The following is a 17,636-nucleotide window of genomic DNA, read 5'->3' on the forward strand; positions in this document are numbered from 1 at the left end:
ACTTTCGGGTACTCGCAGCCGCCTTGGGAGCTGGGACAACCAGCCACTGTGTGCTCATGCTCCCAGCCCCTGAAGCTCAGAGAGGGAAAGCCATCTGGGTCACCAAGCTCCTCCCTCTTGCCAGTTCTGTGACCCCAAACCAGTCATTGCACTTTTCAGGGCCTCCCCAGTCTCCTGACCTGCACAGGGGGGATGGTTCTAACATCTACCTCCTGGGGACATCACCGTGCTAATGTGAGACAGTACCACAAAACACGTTAGCCACCACACGGCCAACTTAGAGATGGAAGAGTTAGGAAGGGAAGGGGCCTTCAGTGACAGCAGGGCCCTGCTAGCCCCTGGATTTTGGACCTCTGGCCTATACTACTGTGAGAGAAGAAACTTCTCATGGGCGAGACACAGCTGGGAATACAACTCAGGCTGCACACTGGTGCTGTGATCTAGGGAAAGTCACTCCCTTCTTGGTCTTGCTTTCTAGTCTGCACCATGAAGGGGTTGAAAATTAAGCAAAAATCAGATATCGATCCCTGTAGCATATGGGAGCATCTTTCAGTGGCTTCCAATATGTTTGTTTGTTAATTTATTTATTTATTGAAACAGGGTCTGGTTCTGTCGCCCAGGCTGGAGTGTGGTGGCATGATTTTGGCTCACTGCAACCTCCACCTCCCAGGTTCAAGAGATTCTCCTGCCTCAGCCTCTGGAGTAGCTGGGATTACAGGTGCACACCATGACACCCAGCTAATTTTTTTTTTTTTTTATGTAGAGACAGGGTTTTACCATGTTGGCCAGGCTGGTGTGGAACTCCTGATCTCAAGTGATCCACCCACCTTGGCCTCCCAAAGTGCCAAGATTACAGGTGTGAGCCACTGCGCCCAGCCTCCATTATGTTTAGAATCAGGCCTGACTGCTTGCTCTCAGCCACTGTCCCAGGCAGCTTCCACACTGGCTCCAGAGATCCCTGCCTCCTGGTACAGAAGTTGCTGAGTGATCTCCTCCCTCCAAGGTGACTAGATTTAGTGACTGGGCTTCTCACTAGCAGAATACAGCACAAGTGATGCGAGGTCACTTCCAAGACTGACAGAAAACCATGAGTTCTGTCTTGCCCGTTTGCGCTGCTGGGTTTCCTTCCCACCCTCGCTGCTCACTCTGGGGAAGTGAGTTCTGATGCCCTGAGCTGCCTGCCCTACACAGAGGCCCATATGGCAGTAAACCAAGGGAAGGCCAGGGCCAACAGTCACAGAGAAACTGACACCCTCAGTCAAAACTGAATCCTGCCAATGACATGTGAATGGCCTCGGGGCAGGTCCTGCCCAGTCCAGCCGCAGATGAGACCCTGGCCCCAGCCTCCCTTGAGACCTGGAGGCAGAGGCACCCAGCTGAGCTGCCCTGGAACCAGGTCCACAGAAATTGAGTGATGATCAGTGTCCACTGCTGGAAGCCGTACGTTAGGTAGTGTTGTCACACAGCTGCCTCCAGGCCCGGGGCTGCCCCTCCCGCCCCCAGCTTACATGGGCCACACTGGCCTCCTTTCTCACTCTTCTGGCCAAGCTCACTTCTGCCTCCCAGCCCTGCCTGCTGAGGCTTCTCCAGTACACTGCCCCAGACTCGTGCAGGGCTGGCCCCCGCTTTGACATCTGCCACGGCACAGATGTCCCCTTAGCAAGGCCTCTCAGGCCCCAGCCCCACCAGCAGCACCAGCATTATTTTTGCTGTAGCACTTGCTTTTCTCTTTTTTTGCCCATTTGCTTTTATGCCCTGTCGATCACCCCTCCAGACTGCCAGCTCCGGAGGGCAGGCCCACCTGGGTCATTTTCAGAGCCATGCCTAGGCCCAATGCTGCACCCAGGGTGAGTGCTTGGGCACACCTGCTGAAGGGAAAGAGGAGGCTCTGAGAGCCCCCTCCTGCCTCTGAGCAGCTAACTTTGTGGAGAAGGATGCTTGTAATGGGGGGTGTGCGTTGGGTGGAGGCCGGGGTCTCCCAGAGGGACCTTGTGGGGCTCTCCCCGGCTTCAGTTGCTCCGTGGAGCGCAGTGGGCACTGCCTCCCCCTGGTGGCCGGCACTAGCACAGCAGCCTCAGGCCGAAAACGCAGAAAACAAAACACACACCTTTGTTTGGGTGTTGTCAAGGTAGCAGCTCTCCTGGGTCCCAGGGGGTCAAAGGAGAGGAACCTGCAGTCTCTGGGGGTAATTCAAGGAGCCTCAGAAGCTTCATTTGCTCCCCTCTTTCCCTCTGCTGGCTCTGGGGTGTCCAGTTCACTCATGAGGCCTCCTCACTCCAATCAGGACAAGGCTCTGGCCCCACTTCCAAACAAGAACCCTGAGGCTCCAACAAGGACGGTCTTGTCCCAGAAGAGTGGTCCAGTGCTTGGCCAGGCTCTGCAGCCCCCAGGCTTCTCTAGCTCAGAAGGACCTCCAAAGAAGGCATTTTCCACAGACCTCGCTGGGTAGGGGGGATATCCCCAATGGAGACCTAAGGCCGACACATCTAGAGCCTGTGGGACCCTTGGGGTCACCCAGCCAAACTTTCCAATTTATAGAGTAGGAATCTGAGGCTTCCTTTCCTCTAGCCCTGTCTGCACGGAAGGGGTCTTTTCCTACTTCCAAGTGATCACAGAGGCAAACCGAGAACCACACAATCTGTCATCTCCAGGCTGCCCTGGGGTGGCTCCAGTCCAGACAGACCCTGGGAACCTTGGGGGAACCCGTGCCCATCAGCCTGGCGTGTGTCCCCCCCCTGGCCCCCGTGTAGTGGCCCCGAGCATGTTGCTGGGGACTGGATGCCCCTGCCCACGGCAGAGCAGCCCCTGCCCTCTTTCTTCTTTCCCCATAGCCACCTCCCCAGCGACCCGTCCTACTCTGAGCCCCAGGAAGTGCATGGTGTGTGTGTCTGCGTGTCCGTGCGCGTGTATGCGCAGGCCTGCGCCTGTGCGTGCGCGGAGATGCCCAGGCAAAAGAGCCCACATGAAAGGAGGGCAGAGGTCCCCAGGATCTTAGGGGCTGTCAGTCCCAAAGCAGACCCCATGGGAAGGGTGAGCTGAGCCCTGCCTGGACTAAGAGGCCGGAACTGTCCCTTCTCCTCTGGATTCCGCCCACTTCGTGTGCCCAGGCCAGTCCCTGCCCCTCTCCTGTCCTCAGTTTCCCTACTGTCCCGGGCGGGGTTGGACGCGGAGCTGCGTCAGCGCGCGCTCAGCGTGGACGCGGCGCCGGGCTCCCTCTCCACGGTGGGTGTGGGCGGGGGCGTGCGGTCCTCCCTCCACCCGCGACACTACGCGGGGCCCCGGCCCAGGCCGGGGCCGGCGGGCACTCACCTGGCAATCTACCATCATCCTCAGCCTCTACGGCTCATCGCCGGCCCCAGGGCGGGGCTCGGGGCTGGCAGAGGCCGCTCGCCTCGGCCCGCGCGCGGCGCAGGGGTGCGCCCGGCTGCGGGGCTCATGGCGTGGCCTCCGGTCCCCACCGGGCCCAGGGCTCCGCGGCCCTCGCTGCCGCCCCTGCCGCCGCCAGCGCCGCTCCCATTGTCTGCGCCGCGCCGCGCCGCGCTCCGGCCTCTCGGGCCCCGCTGTTCGGTTCCGCCCCGGCTCCCGGGGCTCGGGCCGGGGTGGGCGGGGACAGCCGCGGCCCCGCCCCAGCCCACCCGCAGGTGCGAGGGGCGCGCCCCGCCGCGCGAGCTCGGGGGCGCGCTCAGGCCTCCCTCCCGCGTACGGACGCGGGTGGTCCCCGCGAGGGGCAGACGGGCCCAGTGTCCAAGGCCGGACGCGCGCACGGGGCCTGCACGGGACCGCGGACAGCGCGTGCACGTCACCCCGCCTCGCCGCGCGCACGCGCCACGCAACAAGCGCTGTGTGCGGCCGATCTCACGTGTCCCTCCGCCTCTGCCGCCTGCTCAGTACTCCCCACCCCGCTAGGACCTAGGGCCACCCTCGCCCCAGCCGGGGGGCCGCTGTATCGGCGCGTGGGCGTCACCAAATATACAGGCTCACCCTGTCGCCCAGCACTCCAATGCCACCTGCTGGACTCGGCTTGGTGGATGGCTGGGAGCTGGGTGACAAGAGGTGACAGCGGACTCAGCCTAGGCGGCGAGAAAGGTCGCCCCTTCCTCACCTCCCTCCTTGTCTTCCCTGACAGAACCCGGGGCCACCAGCTGCAGCCCCAGCTGGTGTAAGTTGCAGCTCCAGGGAGCCTGGTGGGGAGGGGGTCACACCGAGGTTGAGCGAGTGTTGGGGGTAGTCACTGTTATTAGGGCTCATTGACTTCGTCTCTTTTTATTATTTGTTTTTTGAGACAGTCTGGCTCTTGTTGACCAGGCTGCAGTGCAGTGGTGAGAACTCAGCTCACTATAACCTCCACCTCACAGATTCAAGAGATTCTCCTTCGTCAGCCTCCCAAGTAGCTGGGGTTACAGGGCAAGCCACCACGCCTGGCTAATTTTTGTATTTGCAGTAGAGATGGGGTTTCATCATGTTGGTCCGGCTGGTCTTGAACTCCTGACCTCAGGTGATCTGCCCACCTCGGCCTTCCAAAGTGTTGGGATTACAGGCGTGAGCCACTGTGCCCAGCTTCATCCCGTTGAGTATCAGAGCTGAGGCACCAGCACTGCGTGCCACTCAGCTCTAAGTGACCAAGCCTTGCTGTGTGTGGTGATCCCCACTTCATGGCTCTTCCCAGTCACTCATCCCTGAGCTGGTCATCAGAGGCCTCATCCTGTGTTGGGGTCTCGCTGGCCAGGTATCCCCTGAGTCCCACACTTGGACTCCATTTATATTTATCTTCCTGCTGGGACAGACCTGCAGTGACCCCTGCCTCATTGCCTGGCATTCAGAACGCTGTGTGACCTGGTCCCTATACCCCAATCCAGGCTCCTGGGGCCATCCTGACCCAGGAACCCCATCAAGCCCCTGCCTCGCTCAGAGCCCCTCCCAGCACCCCCACCGTGTCCTCCTCCACAATGTACTCACCTTCAGAGCCGCACTCCTCCCAACCCTGTGCAGCCACAGCCTTGAACCCAGATGACTTGGGTTCAAACTCACAGCTGGACCACATCACTGATAAGCTCATGGTGACCTCTCAGAGTCTCAGTTTCCTCTACTGAAAATGGGCCAGTGACTCCCACCCTGGGAGGGTATGCCAGGGATAAAGCTGGGTGCAAGTGGGGTGAGGGGGGTGGAGAGGGAGGTTCTCCCCTGCTAGGCAGAGCTACCCAGGCCTCAGAGTCTGCTGTTACCTCGGGTCCCCAGGTCCCAGCCTGTAATCCCAGCACTTTGGGAGGCTGAATCACTTGAGGTAAGGAGTTTGAGACCAGCCTGACCAACATGGTGAAACCCTGTCTCTACTTAAAATACAAAAATTGGCTGGGTGTGGTGGGCACCTGTAATCCCAAGTACTCAGGAGGCTGAGGCAGGCGAATCGCTTGAACCCAGGAGGTGGAGGTTGCAGTAAGCTGAGATCGCGCCACTGCAATTCCAGCCTGGGTGACCAGAGTGAAACTCGGTCTCAAAAAAAAAGTTAAAAAATAAAACCACCCTAGCTAGGGTCGAACACACAGCACCTTTATTATAAACTACCCCAAACCCCTTAAGAAGGAGGTGGCTAGTCCCCTGAGAGTGTGGCTCACCTGGGGGTGCAGGAAACCAGAGGGAGCCTAGACTTGCTCCATTTCAAAGGCTTGCTCTGGGGGCCTGAGTGAAGAATTGGCTACATGTGGCTATGGGACATCAAGGGACCCAGGACCCCTGGGACCAGAGAAAAGGGGCCTAGGGCACCTTCACCCTAGGGTATTAGAAATGCAATGTTAAGGGCAATATGCAATAAACGGGGGGCTGGCGCAGTGGGGTTCAGGCACTGAGTCAGGCTGAAGTTTCACAGCCTGCCCCGCAAAGGCACAGCTGCAGAACGCAGCCAGCTTTCCAGGCCTGCTTTGTAACCGCACCTCCCCTCCCCGCCCCCATGGCTCTTCTGCCACATTACTGTGTGATCTTGTGTTCTACTGTGTGCACAGCCCTCTGCAGTTCATAGTGGCCTTTCCACATCCATTGTCCAGCTGAATTCACCTGACTGACAGAGGTAGGCGGGACAGGTCTGACGTGAGCTGAGCACTGGTGGCTGCAGGGCTTTGGGTCTTTATCCGTGGCAGCTCCAGCTCTGTGCTCAGCTCCTCAGGCAGCTGATATCCTTGACCAGGGTAGAAAAGCGGATCAGCTTCAGGCTGGGTGGCTGGGGCTTCCTGTCATCCCAGAGGTACTCGGGGGACAGGACCTTGGATGGCTTATTTGAGATGAAGTGACGGTTCAGGTGGCTTTCCTCCTGCCAGGCTGCCATGACGCCATTGGCCTTGTCCGCCAGGATGGCCATGTGGCAGCTCCTGGTAAACTCATATACCCGGGCCACCTGCCCCCCAAAGACCGCCCCACCATAATAGAAGTCCCCTTCGCTGTCTGCCACAAAGGCAGTGGAAACACGCCTGCGCTCGTAGGGGAACTGCTGGCGGGGTACGGCGTAATAGCCAGGGTGAATGGCAGCCACCAGGTCTCCCAAGGTCTCAGGGCCCCATGGGTTCCGAAACACCATGTCCACATCAAGGCAAAAGAGGTAGTCCACCTCCCGGTGAGCCCTCTTGGCAATGTGCTGGCTGATGGTCTCCATCCGGCGCATAGAAATCTCCTCCCAGTGGGAGTGACCCTGGATGGGGATGGTGCCGAGGAGCCGGTGGGGCCCCAGAGGGACCCGGGGAATGGCTGCGGGATTGTCAGTGAAGACGTAGTAGTGCACCCAGTACCCCCGCATGAAGAACTCCTCGGCTGACTCCAGGAAGGACTGGACGAAGTGAGTGTACCTAGTGATGATAACCCAGTCATCCACCGCTACCCCAGCAGCCTGCCTGGGTCCCCACTGTGTTCTGGGGTCAGCCAGGCTGGGGGCCACTTCCCAGCTCCCCATCTCAAGATGTCACTCTGCGCTGACCCTCTGGGTTCTCATTTGTCCAATTCCCAAGATGCTAGTACCAGCCTCTTTTTTTTTTTTTTTTTTTGAGACGGAGTTTCACTCTTGTTACCCAGGCTGGAGTGCAATGGCGCGATCTCGGCTCACCGCAACCTCCGCCTCCTGAGTTCAGGCAATTCTCCTGCCTCAGCCTCCTGAGTAGCTGGGATTACAGGCACGCGCCACCATGCCCAGCTAATTTTTTGTATTTTTAGTAGAGACGGGGTTTCACCATGTTGATCAGGATGGTCTCGATCTTTTGACCTCGTGATCCACCCACCTCGGCCTCCCAAAGTGCTGGGATTACAGGCGTGAGCCACCGCGCCCGGCCTTAATACCAGCCTCTTATAGCTGTTGTAAGCATGTCCCTGGTAGAGATTCTTATGCTCCTGGACCAGGGGAACTTTTATTGAGCAATTTCTAGGTGCCCAGCAACATTCTAAGAATTCTTATGATCTTTGATCTTCATAAGCTACCTTAAAGCTTGCCTGTTTTATAGGCAGGAACACTGAGGATCATTATAGAGAAGAAAGCAGCCAAGAAGCAGGTGAGTGGAGGAGTCAAGGGAAGGCGAGTTGTGCTAGAATCTGGGGGCATGGAGAGGGTGTGGTTGACACAGCCCCGCCCCCAGGCCAAAACTCATTGGACAAGGGGGTCACCTGCCCCAGTGGGCCATTCATCATCTGGCCATTTAGGGCTTGGGGGCCCATCATGGTCCTTCTCTCAACAGTCCCAGGAAGGAGTCCCCGAGGTCCAGAGCAGGGCTGCCAAGTGGCCGCTCCTAAAGGAAGGCCAGGTGGGGTCTGGGGAGAGACCAGGGCAGACGATGGGCCCAGATGAAGCAGGGAGGGGCAAGGGGTCCTGCTGACAAAGGCTCCACTGTCCCCTCACCTGGACTCCGCCTCCTGTCTATGCTAGGGCCAGACCCCCTACCCTAGGAAGCCCCATCGCACCCTACTCTGCACTTTCTGTCTGCTCGGCACCTGGTTCTGAGCCCTCTGGGTGCCCAGCAGGGTCCTGTGTGCACATCTGGTCTCCTCCCTAGACTGTAAGCTCCTGTGGCTCAGGGAGCCTTCCTTCCCTCCCGCCACCTGCTACTCACTTCCCCACGGCAAACACCGTGACCCCGATGGTCAGGTTCAGCGGCTGGTAGATGTGCTGCAGAAGCTCTGGGTTGAAGGTTCCCTCGGAGACGATGGGGGCCAGCCAGGGCGTGAGTGTCAGCAGCTGTGTGGGCCTGGCAGCAGGGGGCCGTGGGCACTGAGACCCTCCCCTGTGACAGCCTAAGCCTCATCCCCTCCGTGGCTCTCACACTGTGTGACCCGGGGCCACTTCATCCCAATCTCTGGGCCTCCCTTTCCTCATATGGAAAGTGGGGATAATAATAGCCACCTCCCAGCAGGGCTGGGAGGACCAGGAGTTAACACACACGAGTAGGGGCCTGGCATTTTCCATGTGTGCCAAGCCCCTAATAAATGAGGGTCATTAATAAGGGCAAGACAACGTCATCATGAACAACAGCCTGAGCACCTACTGAGTGCAAGCACGGTGCACATGTTACAATACCTCTCCTCTGCTCCTCCAGCCTCCAGTGAGCTAGGTACTATTATGTACCTGCACAGAAAAAGCTCAGGGCAGTTGGTTATCCTGCCCAAGGTCACACAGCCCAGGTCCCTGACCCCCAACCCTATGTCTTTCCACAGCCCCTAACTCTGTGGGCCCCAAGGCCACCTTGACGTTGGCACTTCCCCCACCCGAACGTATAAATCAGAGCTCTTTTGGCCCCTCCCCCTGCTGTGTCAGGCCTCTCCATGACACCTACCTGTGCTCCAGCAGCTTGGGCTGGGGGTATTGTGACCTGCAACCAAGAAGGACCGGTGGTGGGGGGAGCCAACACCCTCAGGGACACAGAAGGGGCAATACCAGCCTCCTTACCATGCCACAGGCTGGAGTGGCTTCTCCCTCTCGTAGTGCAGCTTCGTGTTGCTGGTGGCAGAGGCAAGAAAGAGCCATCGTCATGGGGCTGGGGACAGAGACACTCAGCACAGGAAGAAGGAGGAGTCAGAAGTCCCCTCGGCTGGGCACCCATGGTCCATGTAGGCTCCCTCTGACCTTCCCTCACAGCCCCACCCAACTCACAGAGGAGCTGGGGACCCCTACAGAAGTAGTCTGCAGGTCATTGAGAGAGTAAGTGACTGGGCAGCGATTTGGACCAGTGCCGCTTGGTACCAAGGCTGATGCTTTTCCGACCATGTCGCTCTCGTTGTTGTAGAGGTTTGGAAAGCTGCAAAGCGCTGGTGACTGGGACTGGGGTGAGCTAATTAACCTGAGCCCACTGTAATGGTGTGTGCTGACTTGGTTAGGCTGTAGTATCTGGCTTCTCAAACAAGTCAAAGTGTTGCGTGAAACTTTTTTTTTAAGAGACAGGGTCTCCTCTGTTGCCCAGGCTGGAGTGCAGTGGGGCAATCATAGCTCACTGCAGCCTCGACCTCCTGGGTTCAAGCAGTCCTCCTGCCTTAGCCTCCTGAGTGGCTGGACCTGCCAGGCACTCATTAGCACCCATGGCTGATTTTTATTTTTTTATTTTTAATTTTAAAAAGACAGGATTTCACCATGTTGGTGAGGCTGGTCTTGAACTCCCGACCTCAGGTGATCCGCCCGCCTTGGTCTCCAAAGTGCTTGGATTACAGGCGTGAGCCATCACGCCTGGTGATTTTTAAATTTTTTTATAAAGATGGAGTCTTGCTATGTTGCCCAGGCTGGTCTGTGAAAGTATTTTGTAGATGTGATAACATTCTGTATCAGTTGCTTTTATGTAAAAGAGAGTATCCTAGACCACCTGGGTGGGACCAACCCAACTGGTTGAAAGGCCTTAAGAACAGAACTGGTGGCCAGCCCCGGTGGCTCACAGCTGTAGCCCCAGCACTTTGGGAGGCCGGGGCGGGTGAAGCACTTGAGCCCAGGAGTTCAAGACCAGCCTGAGCAAAAAGGCAAGACCTCATCTCTACAAAAACAACAAAAATTAGCTGGGCCTGGGGGTGTGCACCTGTGGGCTTGGCTGCTTGGGAGGCTGAGGCTGCAGGATGGTTTGAGCCCAGGAGGTCGAGGCTGTAGTGAGCCATAATCACACCACTGCACTCCAGCCTGGGCCACCCACAAAGTGAGACCCTGTCTCAAAAAAAAAAAAAAGAAAAGAAAAGAAAAAGAACTTTCACCTGTGGGCTGTGGCATCTGCTCCTGCCTGAGTTTCAGCTTCCTAGCCAGCCTCACCATCACATAAGTCCATTTTTCTAGGTATGTTGGCCTGTCTACCTGCCTTCCTCTTACTGGTTGTTTCTCTAGTGGAACCCTGACTGCCACTTCTCTGCATCTGCAAAATGGGCAACCACCCTTAACCCTAGCGGTGTGGTGAGAATTACACAAGATGTGTAAGGGTCTCTTGGCCCACGTCCAGCATGGAGCAAGTGCTCAGTGAGGCAGGGCACCCTGGCCAAGTCTTGGCAGGCAGCCTGTGAGGTCAGTGTCAAAGTCAAACTGAGTGGAGAAGAAAGAAGGGGGTCCATGAAGGAGGTGGTGGGGCTTCAGGGTCAGACCCCTGGGTTCACCTCTGGCTCTGCCACCAACTAGACCAGGGACCTGGAGCCAGACGTTTGACCCTGTGAGCTTTAGTTTCCTGGTCCATAAAATGGGGACAATAAAACCATCCACTTCGAGTGTTTCCAGCAGGTGGGAGCCGGGCACAGAGAAGGGAAAGGCCGGCTGGGCTGGGTGGCTCATGCCTGTAATCCCTGCACTTTGGGAGGCCAAGGTGGGTGGATCACCTGAAGTCAAGAGATTGAAACCATCCTGACTAACATGGTGAAACTGTGTTTCTATTAAAAATACAAAAATTAGCTGGGCATGGTGGTGCATGCCTATAGTCCCAGCTACTCAGAAGGCTGAGGCAGGAGAATCACTTGAACCCGGGACGTGGAGGTTGCAGTGAGCCAAGATCACACCACTGCACTCCAGCCTGGCCACAGAGCAAGACTCCGACTCAAAAAAAAAAAAAGACAAAAAGAAGGGAAAGGCCACACAGCAGCAGCAGCAAGAAAAGACCTGAGGCCGACTGTCCCCAGGCAGAAGCTCATAAGGACCCACCCACTGATGACACAGGCTGCCAGGCCCTTACAAGTTTCTTTTTTCTTTCTTTCTTCTTTCTCCTTCCTTCCTTCCTTCCTTCCTTCCTTCCTTCCTTCCCTTTCTTTCTTTCTTTTTTTTTTTTTGAGATGGGGTCTCTCTGTGTTGCCCAGGCTGGAGTGCAGTGGCACAATCTTGGCTAACTGCAGCCTTGACCACCTGAGCTCAAGCAATCCTCCCACTCCAGCCCCCTGAGGAGCTGGGACCACAGGTGCACACCACCACACCCGGATGTTTTTGTATTAATATTTTTGGTAGAGACAGGGTTTTATCATGTTGCCCAGGCTGGTCTTGATCCCCTGAGCTCAAGTGATCTGCCTGCCTCAGCCTCCAAAGTGCTGGGATTACAGGCATGAGCCACCTTGCCTGGCCCCTTGTGAGTTCCAATACGTCGTGTACGACGGAGTGGCTGAAGCCTCCTTGATCTCTTCCACCTCTAGCCATGCTCTTTTGTGTGTGGTAAAGTATACAAAACACAAGATTTACTACTGAAGCCATCTTTAAGTGTACATTTCAGTGGTAGTAAGTACATTCAGTGTCATTTAACTATCACCAACATCTGTGTCCAGAACTTTTTCATCATCCCAAAAGGAAGCCTGGTCCTCATGAAAGAACAGCGTGCCATTGCCCCTTCCCCAACCCCTGGGAACTACCATTCTACTTCTGCCTCTGTGAACTTGACTATGGAAGGTACTTCCCATAAGTGGAATCAAATTTTTGTCCTTTTGTGATTAGTAGCTACTCTTTACTTATTTTATTTTTTGAGATGGAGTCTCAGTAACTTTGTCACCCTGGCTGGAGTGGAGTGGCACAATCTTGGCTCAATGAAACCTCTCCCTCCCAAGTTCAAGTGATTCTCCTGCCTCAGCCTCCCAAGTAGCTGGGATTACAAGTGCCCACCACCACACCTCAGTAATTTTTGTATTTTTATTAGAGATGAGATTGCATCATATTGGCCAGGCTGGTCTCAAACTCCTGACCTCAAGTGAGTCACCGGCCTTGGCCTCCCAAAGTGCCGAGATTACAGACATAAGCCACCACACCCAGCCAAGTTGCTACTCTTGAATCAACAATTTTTTCTTAAGTCAATTCGTCAGATTGGCCCTCTGCCCTTGTTTTCTATAAGCAAGCATATTTCAGGGCCCTGCTCAGAAAGCCATGGGATTCCAAAAAGGGGTCAGGAGTTAGGAGAGGCACCAAACAGCCCGGCCTTCTGCACTCCCCTGGCAGAGAGCACCTCTCTCCTCACCACAAGCTCAGACACACTCCAGCTGCAGTGAAGAGTTACACACAAGAATACAAAAGCAGGTTGGTGTGGTGGCTCATGCCTGCAATCCCGGCAAAGCCAAGTTGGGAGGATTCCTTGAGGCCAGGAGTTCCAGATCAGCCTGGGCAACATAGTGACACCCTGTCTCTACAAACAAAATTTTAAAAAATTATCTTGGAGGTGTGGTGGTGCATACCTGTGGTCCCAGCTGCTCCGGAGGCTGAGGTGTGAGGATCACTGACCCCAGGAGGTCAAGGCTGTAGTGAGCTGTGACGGTGCCACTACACTCCAGGCTGGGTGACAGAGCCAGACTTTATACCCCCCACCCCCACCACACACACACACACACACACACACACACACACACAAGATAGACAAACTGGAAAGAAAAAAAAAGTTGTAGCTATACTCAGCCAAGGGTGATGGTAAAGAATCCACAAATGCACCACACAGAGGAGGTGGGGAGGAAGCACTGCTCGCAAGAAAACATTCAGTTAATGGTAAGGCCTAGGGAAATGAGTCTCGCCAGTAACCTAAAAAAAAGAAAATTAAGGCCGGGGGTGGTGGTTCACGCCTGTAATCCCAGCACTTTGGGAGGCCAAGGTGGGCGAAGCATTTGAGGTCAGGAGTTTTAGACCAGACTGCCCAACATGATGAAACCCTGTTTCTACTAAAAACACAAAAATTAGCTGGTGCACCTGTAATCCCAGCTATTCAGGTGGCTGAGGCATGATAATTGCTTGAACCTGGGAGGCAGAGGTTGCAGTGAGCTAAGATTGCGCCACTGCACTCCAGCCTGGGCAGCAGAGCAAGACTCTGTCTCAATTTAATAATAATAAATAAATAAAATGTATGCCAAAGAGGATGGCATTTTCCCTCTCTCAGCCAGCAAGGTAGGTTCATTTTTGTTTTTGTAACTCCTGGTATTCCCAACAGTAGCCCAGGTGTAATTCAGGGTGGCCTTGCTGGGCTGCTCAGGCAGGGCACATCCATGAGTGACTGATGTGCTGTGGTACATCTGGAAATGACCTGATGACATGGCTCAGAACCTACCCACATCCTCCAGCCACTAAGGGAACATATGGGAACAAAATGATCTTTGAAGTGGAGAAAGGGTTATGCTGCTCATCAGAAACTCACTTAGAACTCTGGGAAGTTGAGAGCAACCGAAATGCCCAGCAGTTGGTGGTGGGAAAGGGAGAGGGGCTCAAAAATTAGGTGCCAGCCCCTGGGTGGAATAAGATGATGGTGACCGGACAGATGTGGTAGCTCATGCCTGTGATCTCAGCACTTTGGGAGGCTGAGGCAGGAGGATCGCTTGAGCCCAGGAGTCTGAGACCAGACTGGGCAACACAGAGAGACCTTATCTCATTTTTTAAAAAAGATGATGGGACATACATTGAAAAACAAAGTTCATTCTGGGAAAACAGGATAAAAACTGCAAACACACTATGATCACAACTGTTATCAATAGCAAGAAGCCATTTGGCATTTAGAACGATGCAGATGCCTAATCTGTTCAATTAGAAAGCAGAGCAAACAAGCAAAGCAAACAACGAACTTTGGAAGTGGAGTGTAATTTTGGACAGGTGAACCTGACAGGGTTTTCTCTTTGTCTTTTCTCCTTCCTGGCTTCCTAATTTACTATATTCTATGTTTACAATATAAAATATTCCTTGCTGTTAATTAGTGGCCTGTGATTCAGATGTTTAACTTTCCTTGAGTTGCCATGAGAAACAAAAGACCATGGGTCCAGATGTTCCTCTGACATTGTCCCAACCCATTCTTTCAGTCTTAACTGTTAAAAAGTCAGACTCAATTATAGGCTCATGCCTATAATTCCAGCACTTTGGGAGGCCAAGGCAGGCGGACCACTTGAGGTCAGGAGTTCGAGACCGGCCCGGCCAACATGGTGAAACGCTGTCTCAAGTGAAAATACAAAAATTAGCCAGGTGTGGTGGCATGTGGCTGTAATCCCAGCTACTCAGAGGCTGAGACAGGAGAAGGAGGGAGGCGGGGTTGCAGTGAGTGGAGATCGCGCCACTGCACTGCAGCCAGGATGACAGAGTGAGACTAAAAAAAAAAGTCAGACTTCTTAGGTGAGGAGGACTTTGGTCACATGTTCATTTGTTCCTTGAATCCACAGAACACAAAAGTGAGCAACAAGGTGAAGTCCTAGAAGCACTGAGCACCGCTGTTCACTGGGAGCAGCAGCAGGCTATTTATGGGCATCACCACTCCCTGCTCCCAGTGGCCAGGGAGGGGCTGCTACCATCCCATTTTACAGACACAGCAAGTGAGGCTCAGAGCTGTGCAACATGTAGAAGGTCAGACCATGCAGGGGGCTGCAAGGATGCTGGGAGACCGAAATGGGAATTTCACTTCATGTTTGTCACAGTCCTTAAATTACCTAAATACCATTGCATTTCTCAGAAATATGAACCAGGAAGCAGCAGATGACATGAATTTAAATACTCTCCTGTCTCCCCAACTCCCAATTCTCCTAGCCCCACCCATACTTACAAGATCTCTGGGCAGGGGAGATAATAGGGGACATAGGACACCGGTAGCCAGTTTTCAACATACACCCTGGGAAGAAAAAAAAAAATCCATTGATCCACTCTGCTGCAGAGGCTGAAAACACACCTCATGCACATCATTGGGAGTGAAGGTCTCCCACGGTGCATTAGGAAGGCAGGTCCCCTATGATTCTGTAGGTCTGGCTGACCTCAAAGGACAAAGCCTCCTGGTATTTCTGGCATGTGTCACAGGGCCTGGCAGGCAGGCATTCATTCCTAGGGAGTGCATATTCTTGATGCCAGGCCCCACACACAAGCAGCAGGGTGAGGGGCAGCCACACAAGCTTCATGGAAGGACAGACACAGAGGGTGAATTTGGGAGCAAAACAGGGATTCCCTGTCAACACGGGTTGATGAATGGCCCAGGCAGAGAAAAGAGCAAGTCAAAGGCCAGGAGGCCAGTACAAGGCAGAATTCAGAAGCAAGCGACACTAGTTGGGTCTTGCTGGGGCTGGGGTTAGGAAACAGGTGAGCCAGGAGGGTTTGGTGGACCTGGAACCCTATGAGATCAAGACTTTGGGGTTGATGGGAGTCCTGGGAGGGGATAGAGACAGGGAGAGCTCCGTGGGGCAGACTCACCACAGGACACTGAGGCTTGTGCCCACCAACAGGCAGATCCCCAGACCCAGGGCCAGTCTCTGGCGATGCATCACTGGGAGCTGCACCTAAGCCTGGGCACCTGCAGAGGCCCCACCGGCCTGGGTGGATCAGGCTGTCCCCTCCCAGGGGTGTCAGGCTCTAAGCCTGGTCTCTGAGGTCCTGGGAACACCTGCAAAGGAACGCCTTTTTTTTTTAGACAGAGTTTCACTCTTGTCACCCAGGCTGGAGTGTAGTGGTGTGGTCTCAGTTCACGGCAACCTCCACCTCTTGAGTTCAAGAGATTCTCCTGCCTCAGGCTCCTGAGTAGCGGGGGTTACAGGCATGAGCCACCACTCCAGCCAATTTTTCTATTTTTAGTAGAGATGGGGTTTCACCATGTTAGCCAGGCTGGTCTCAAACTCTTGACCTCAGGTGATGCCCCGCCTCAGCCTCCCAAAGTGTTGGGATTATAGGCGTGAGCCACCGCGCCAGGTCAGGAACGCTCTTTATCTGGAGATGGTGACCCCAGTCCTGCAGCCCTGCAGCCCTGCCCTCCCCTCTGTCGCCCGCCAGGGTCATGTGGACGCTAGGTCCCGCTGGATCCCAGGCTCAGCTCTGGCAGCTCTGGGAGGCACACAGCTCGGTGCTCAGCTGTTGCTTCCAGCTGTCCTTTCGGAGAGAGGCTGGGGCCCACTTCACCGAGGCGGCGGCCCCTGCCTTGGCTCCCACGTCTCCTTCCCTCGGTCCATTCTCGGATATGAGCCGAGGCCTCCGGCCAAGAGGCCAGGATAGCAGCACGAGGGAGGGGCGCATGGGCCAATCCACCCTTTGCTGGAAATCAAGCCCTCAGGCACAGCGAGAACACCCGCAGTCCCAGCGCAAGATGCGCGGGGAGGGGCGCCCAGGATTCCCGGAAAGGACTGAGGTGGCCGCTGTCCACTCTCTGGGAGGCTGGACCAGGGTTCTCCAGGGAACGGTGGGAACGCGCCTGAACCCGCTGTCGGTGACCTTGGGCCAGTCATCCCCTGCCCCAAGCCTCAGTGGATGGGGGACGGCACTCGGGGCCCGGGTGGAGGGTGCGCGGGAACGGCTGTAAAGCGCTGGGCGTAGCCCGGGCCACAGTGAGCGGAGGGCGGGGGTCCTGGGGGTTAGGCCGCTGCACACTCGGGAGTGTCCGGCAAGCCCTCTCCCTCTTCCTCTGGGGCCTCAGTTTCCCCAGCCGGGCCTCCAAGCCCCGTCTCACCCCGCCTCCCGTGGACACAGAGCCCATCCCCGAGCGCCGCAGACACCAGTCCAGGGTCGGGACCCGGGACCCTGGGTCGGAGGTGCGCACCTCCTGGGCTCGGGCGCTCCTCCTCCCTCCCCGTCGCGGCGGGGTCTGGAGGGGGGGCCGAGGGAGCGCGACTGTCCCTGCGGGGTGCAAACTTACTCCTTGCCGCCGGACCGGCGTTAGGACGGACGGATGGGCGCACCCCGGCGTGGAAAACGGACTCGGCTGGCCTGCTCAAGCCAGCGATACCCGCGCGAGCGGAGGCTCAGATGCAGCCTGGAGCTGGGCAGGCGGACGGCGGGTGGAGGGCGCGGGCGTGGCTGGTGAAGTCACATGGGGAAGAGGGAGCCGCAGCCCCGCTCACTTACCGCAGGCCCCGCCCCTACGGTCCAAGAACCCCACCCTGGGTCTCTGGAACCGGGTCCTCCCGGGGCCGAGTGCCTGAGCGGACCCTGGGCCTGGCTTCTAGGATTTGGTCTGGGATGCAGCAGGCCCAGCTCGGGGGCCAAGAAGCGCAAGTCCGGGGGCCCAGGGCGGGGTGCGGGTGGAGACATGAAGCGATTTGTGGGGAAAAGTTCGTGTTTGGAAGAGCTTTGAAGCAGTCACGGAAAGGGAGAACCAGCTGGACGTCGCTTGCTTTGCTGTCCGCTTTAGGATCTGTCCTCCTTTTCTCGCGGCCTCTGAGCCAGGCGCCCCTGCCCAGCGAGGGGACACCAGCGAGTGGCTCCCAGAATTACCTGGAGCCTCCTCTTCTGTGAAATGTGGTTGGCCACACTTTCTTCCCAT

At 56.0% G+C, this 17,636-nt stretch overlaps 2 protein-coding genes across 12 annotated transcripts in view; both read right to left on the minus strand.

The window, feature by feature from the left end:
• The window catches only part of RALGDS (ral guanine nucleotide dissociation stimulator), a 50,520-nt gene extending 46,948 nt beyond the window's left edge, over positions 1–3,572 (minus strand). For both annotated transcript variants that reach the window (XM_035261710.3, XM_035261697.3), the window contains exon 1: positions 3,310–3,572. In XM_035261710.3, the coding sequence (XP_035117601.1) occupies positions 3,310–3,327 (18 nt within the window). In that variant the 5' untranslated portion in view covers positions 3,328–3,572. The remainder of the gene's footprint in view (positions 1–3,309) is intronic.
• Positions 3,573–5,526: 1,954 nt separating this feature from the next.
• Positions 5,527–17,149, minus strand: GBGT1 (globoside alpha-1,3-N-acetylgalactosaminyltransferase 1 (FORS blood group)). Of its 10 annotated transcripts, none has more exons than XM_078330779.1 (8): positions 17,010–17,149; positions 15,581–15,770; positions 14,946–15,011; positions 8,912–8,962; positions 8,799–8,834; positions 8,543–8,590; positions 8,079–8,213; positions 5,527–6,830 (listed from the first exon to the last, which is right to left on the minus strand). In XM_078330779.1, the coding sequence occupies exons 2-8, from the start codon at positions 15,649–15,651 to the stop codon at positions 6,146–6,148; spliced, it is 1,092 nt and encodes a 363-aa protein (XP_078186905.1). In that variant the 5' UTR covers positions 15,652–15,770; positions 17,010–17,149; the 3' UTR covers positions 5,527–6,145. The 10 variants fall into 10 exon arrangements, with proteins under 10 accessions (XP_078186905.1, XP_078186911.1, XP_078186918.1 ...); XM_078330785.1 differs by having other exon boundaries at positions 15,581–15,784; XM_078330792.1 differs by lacking the exon at positions 8,912–8,962.
• Between the last annotated feature and the right edge of the window lie 487 nt (positions 17,150–17,636).

The sequence above is a fragment of the Callithrix jacchus genome, chromosome 1, assembly GCF_049354715.1.
Source record: "Callithrix jacchus isolate 240 chromosome 1, calJac240_pri, whole genome shotgun sequence".
NCBI lineage: Eukaryota > Metazoa > Chordata > Mammalia > Primates > Cebidae > Callithrix > Callithrix jacchus.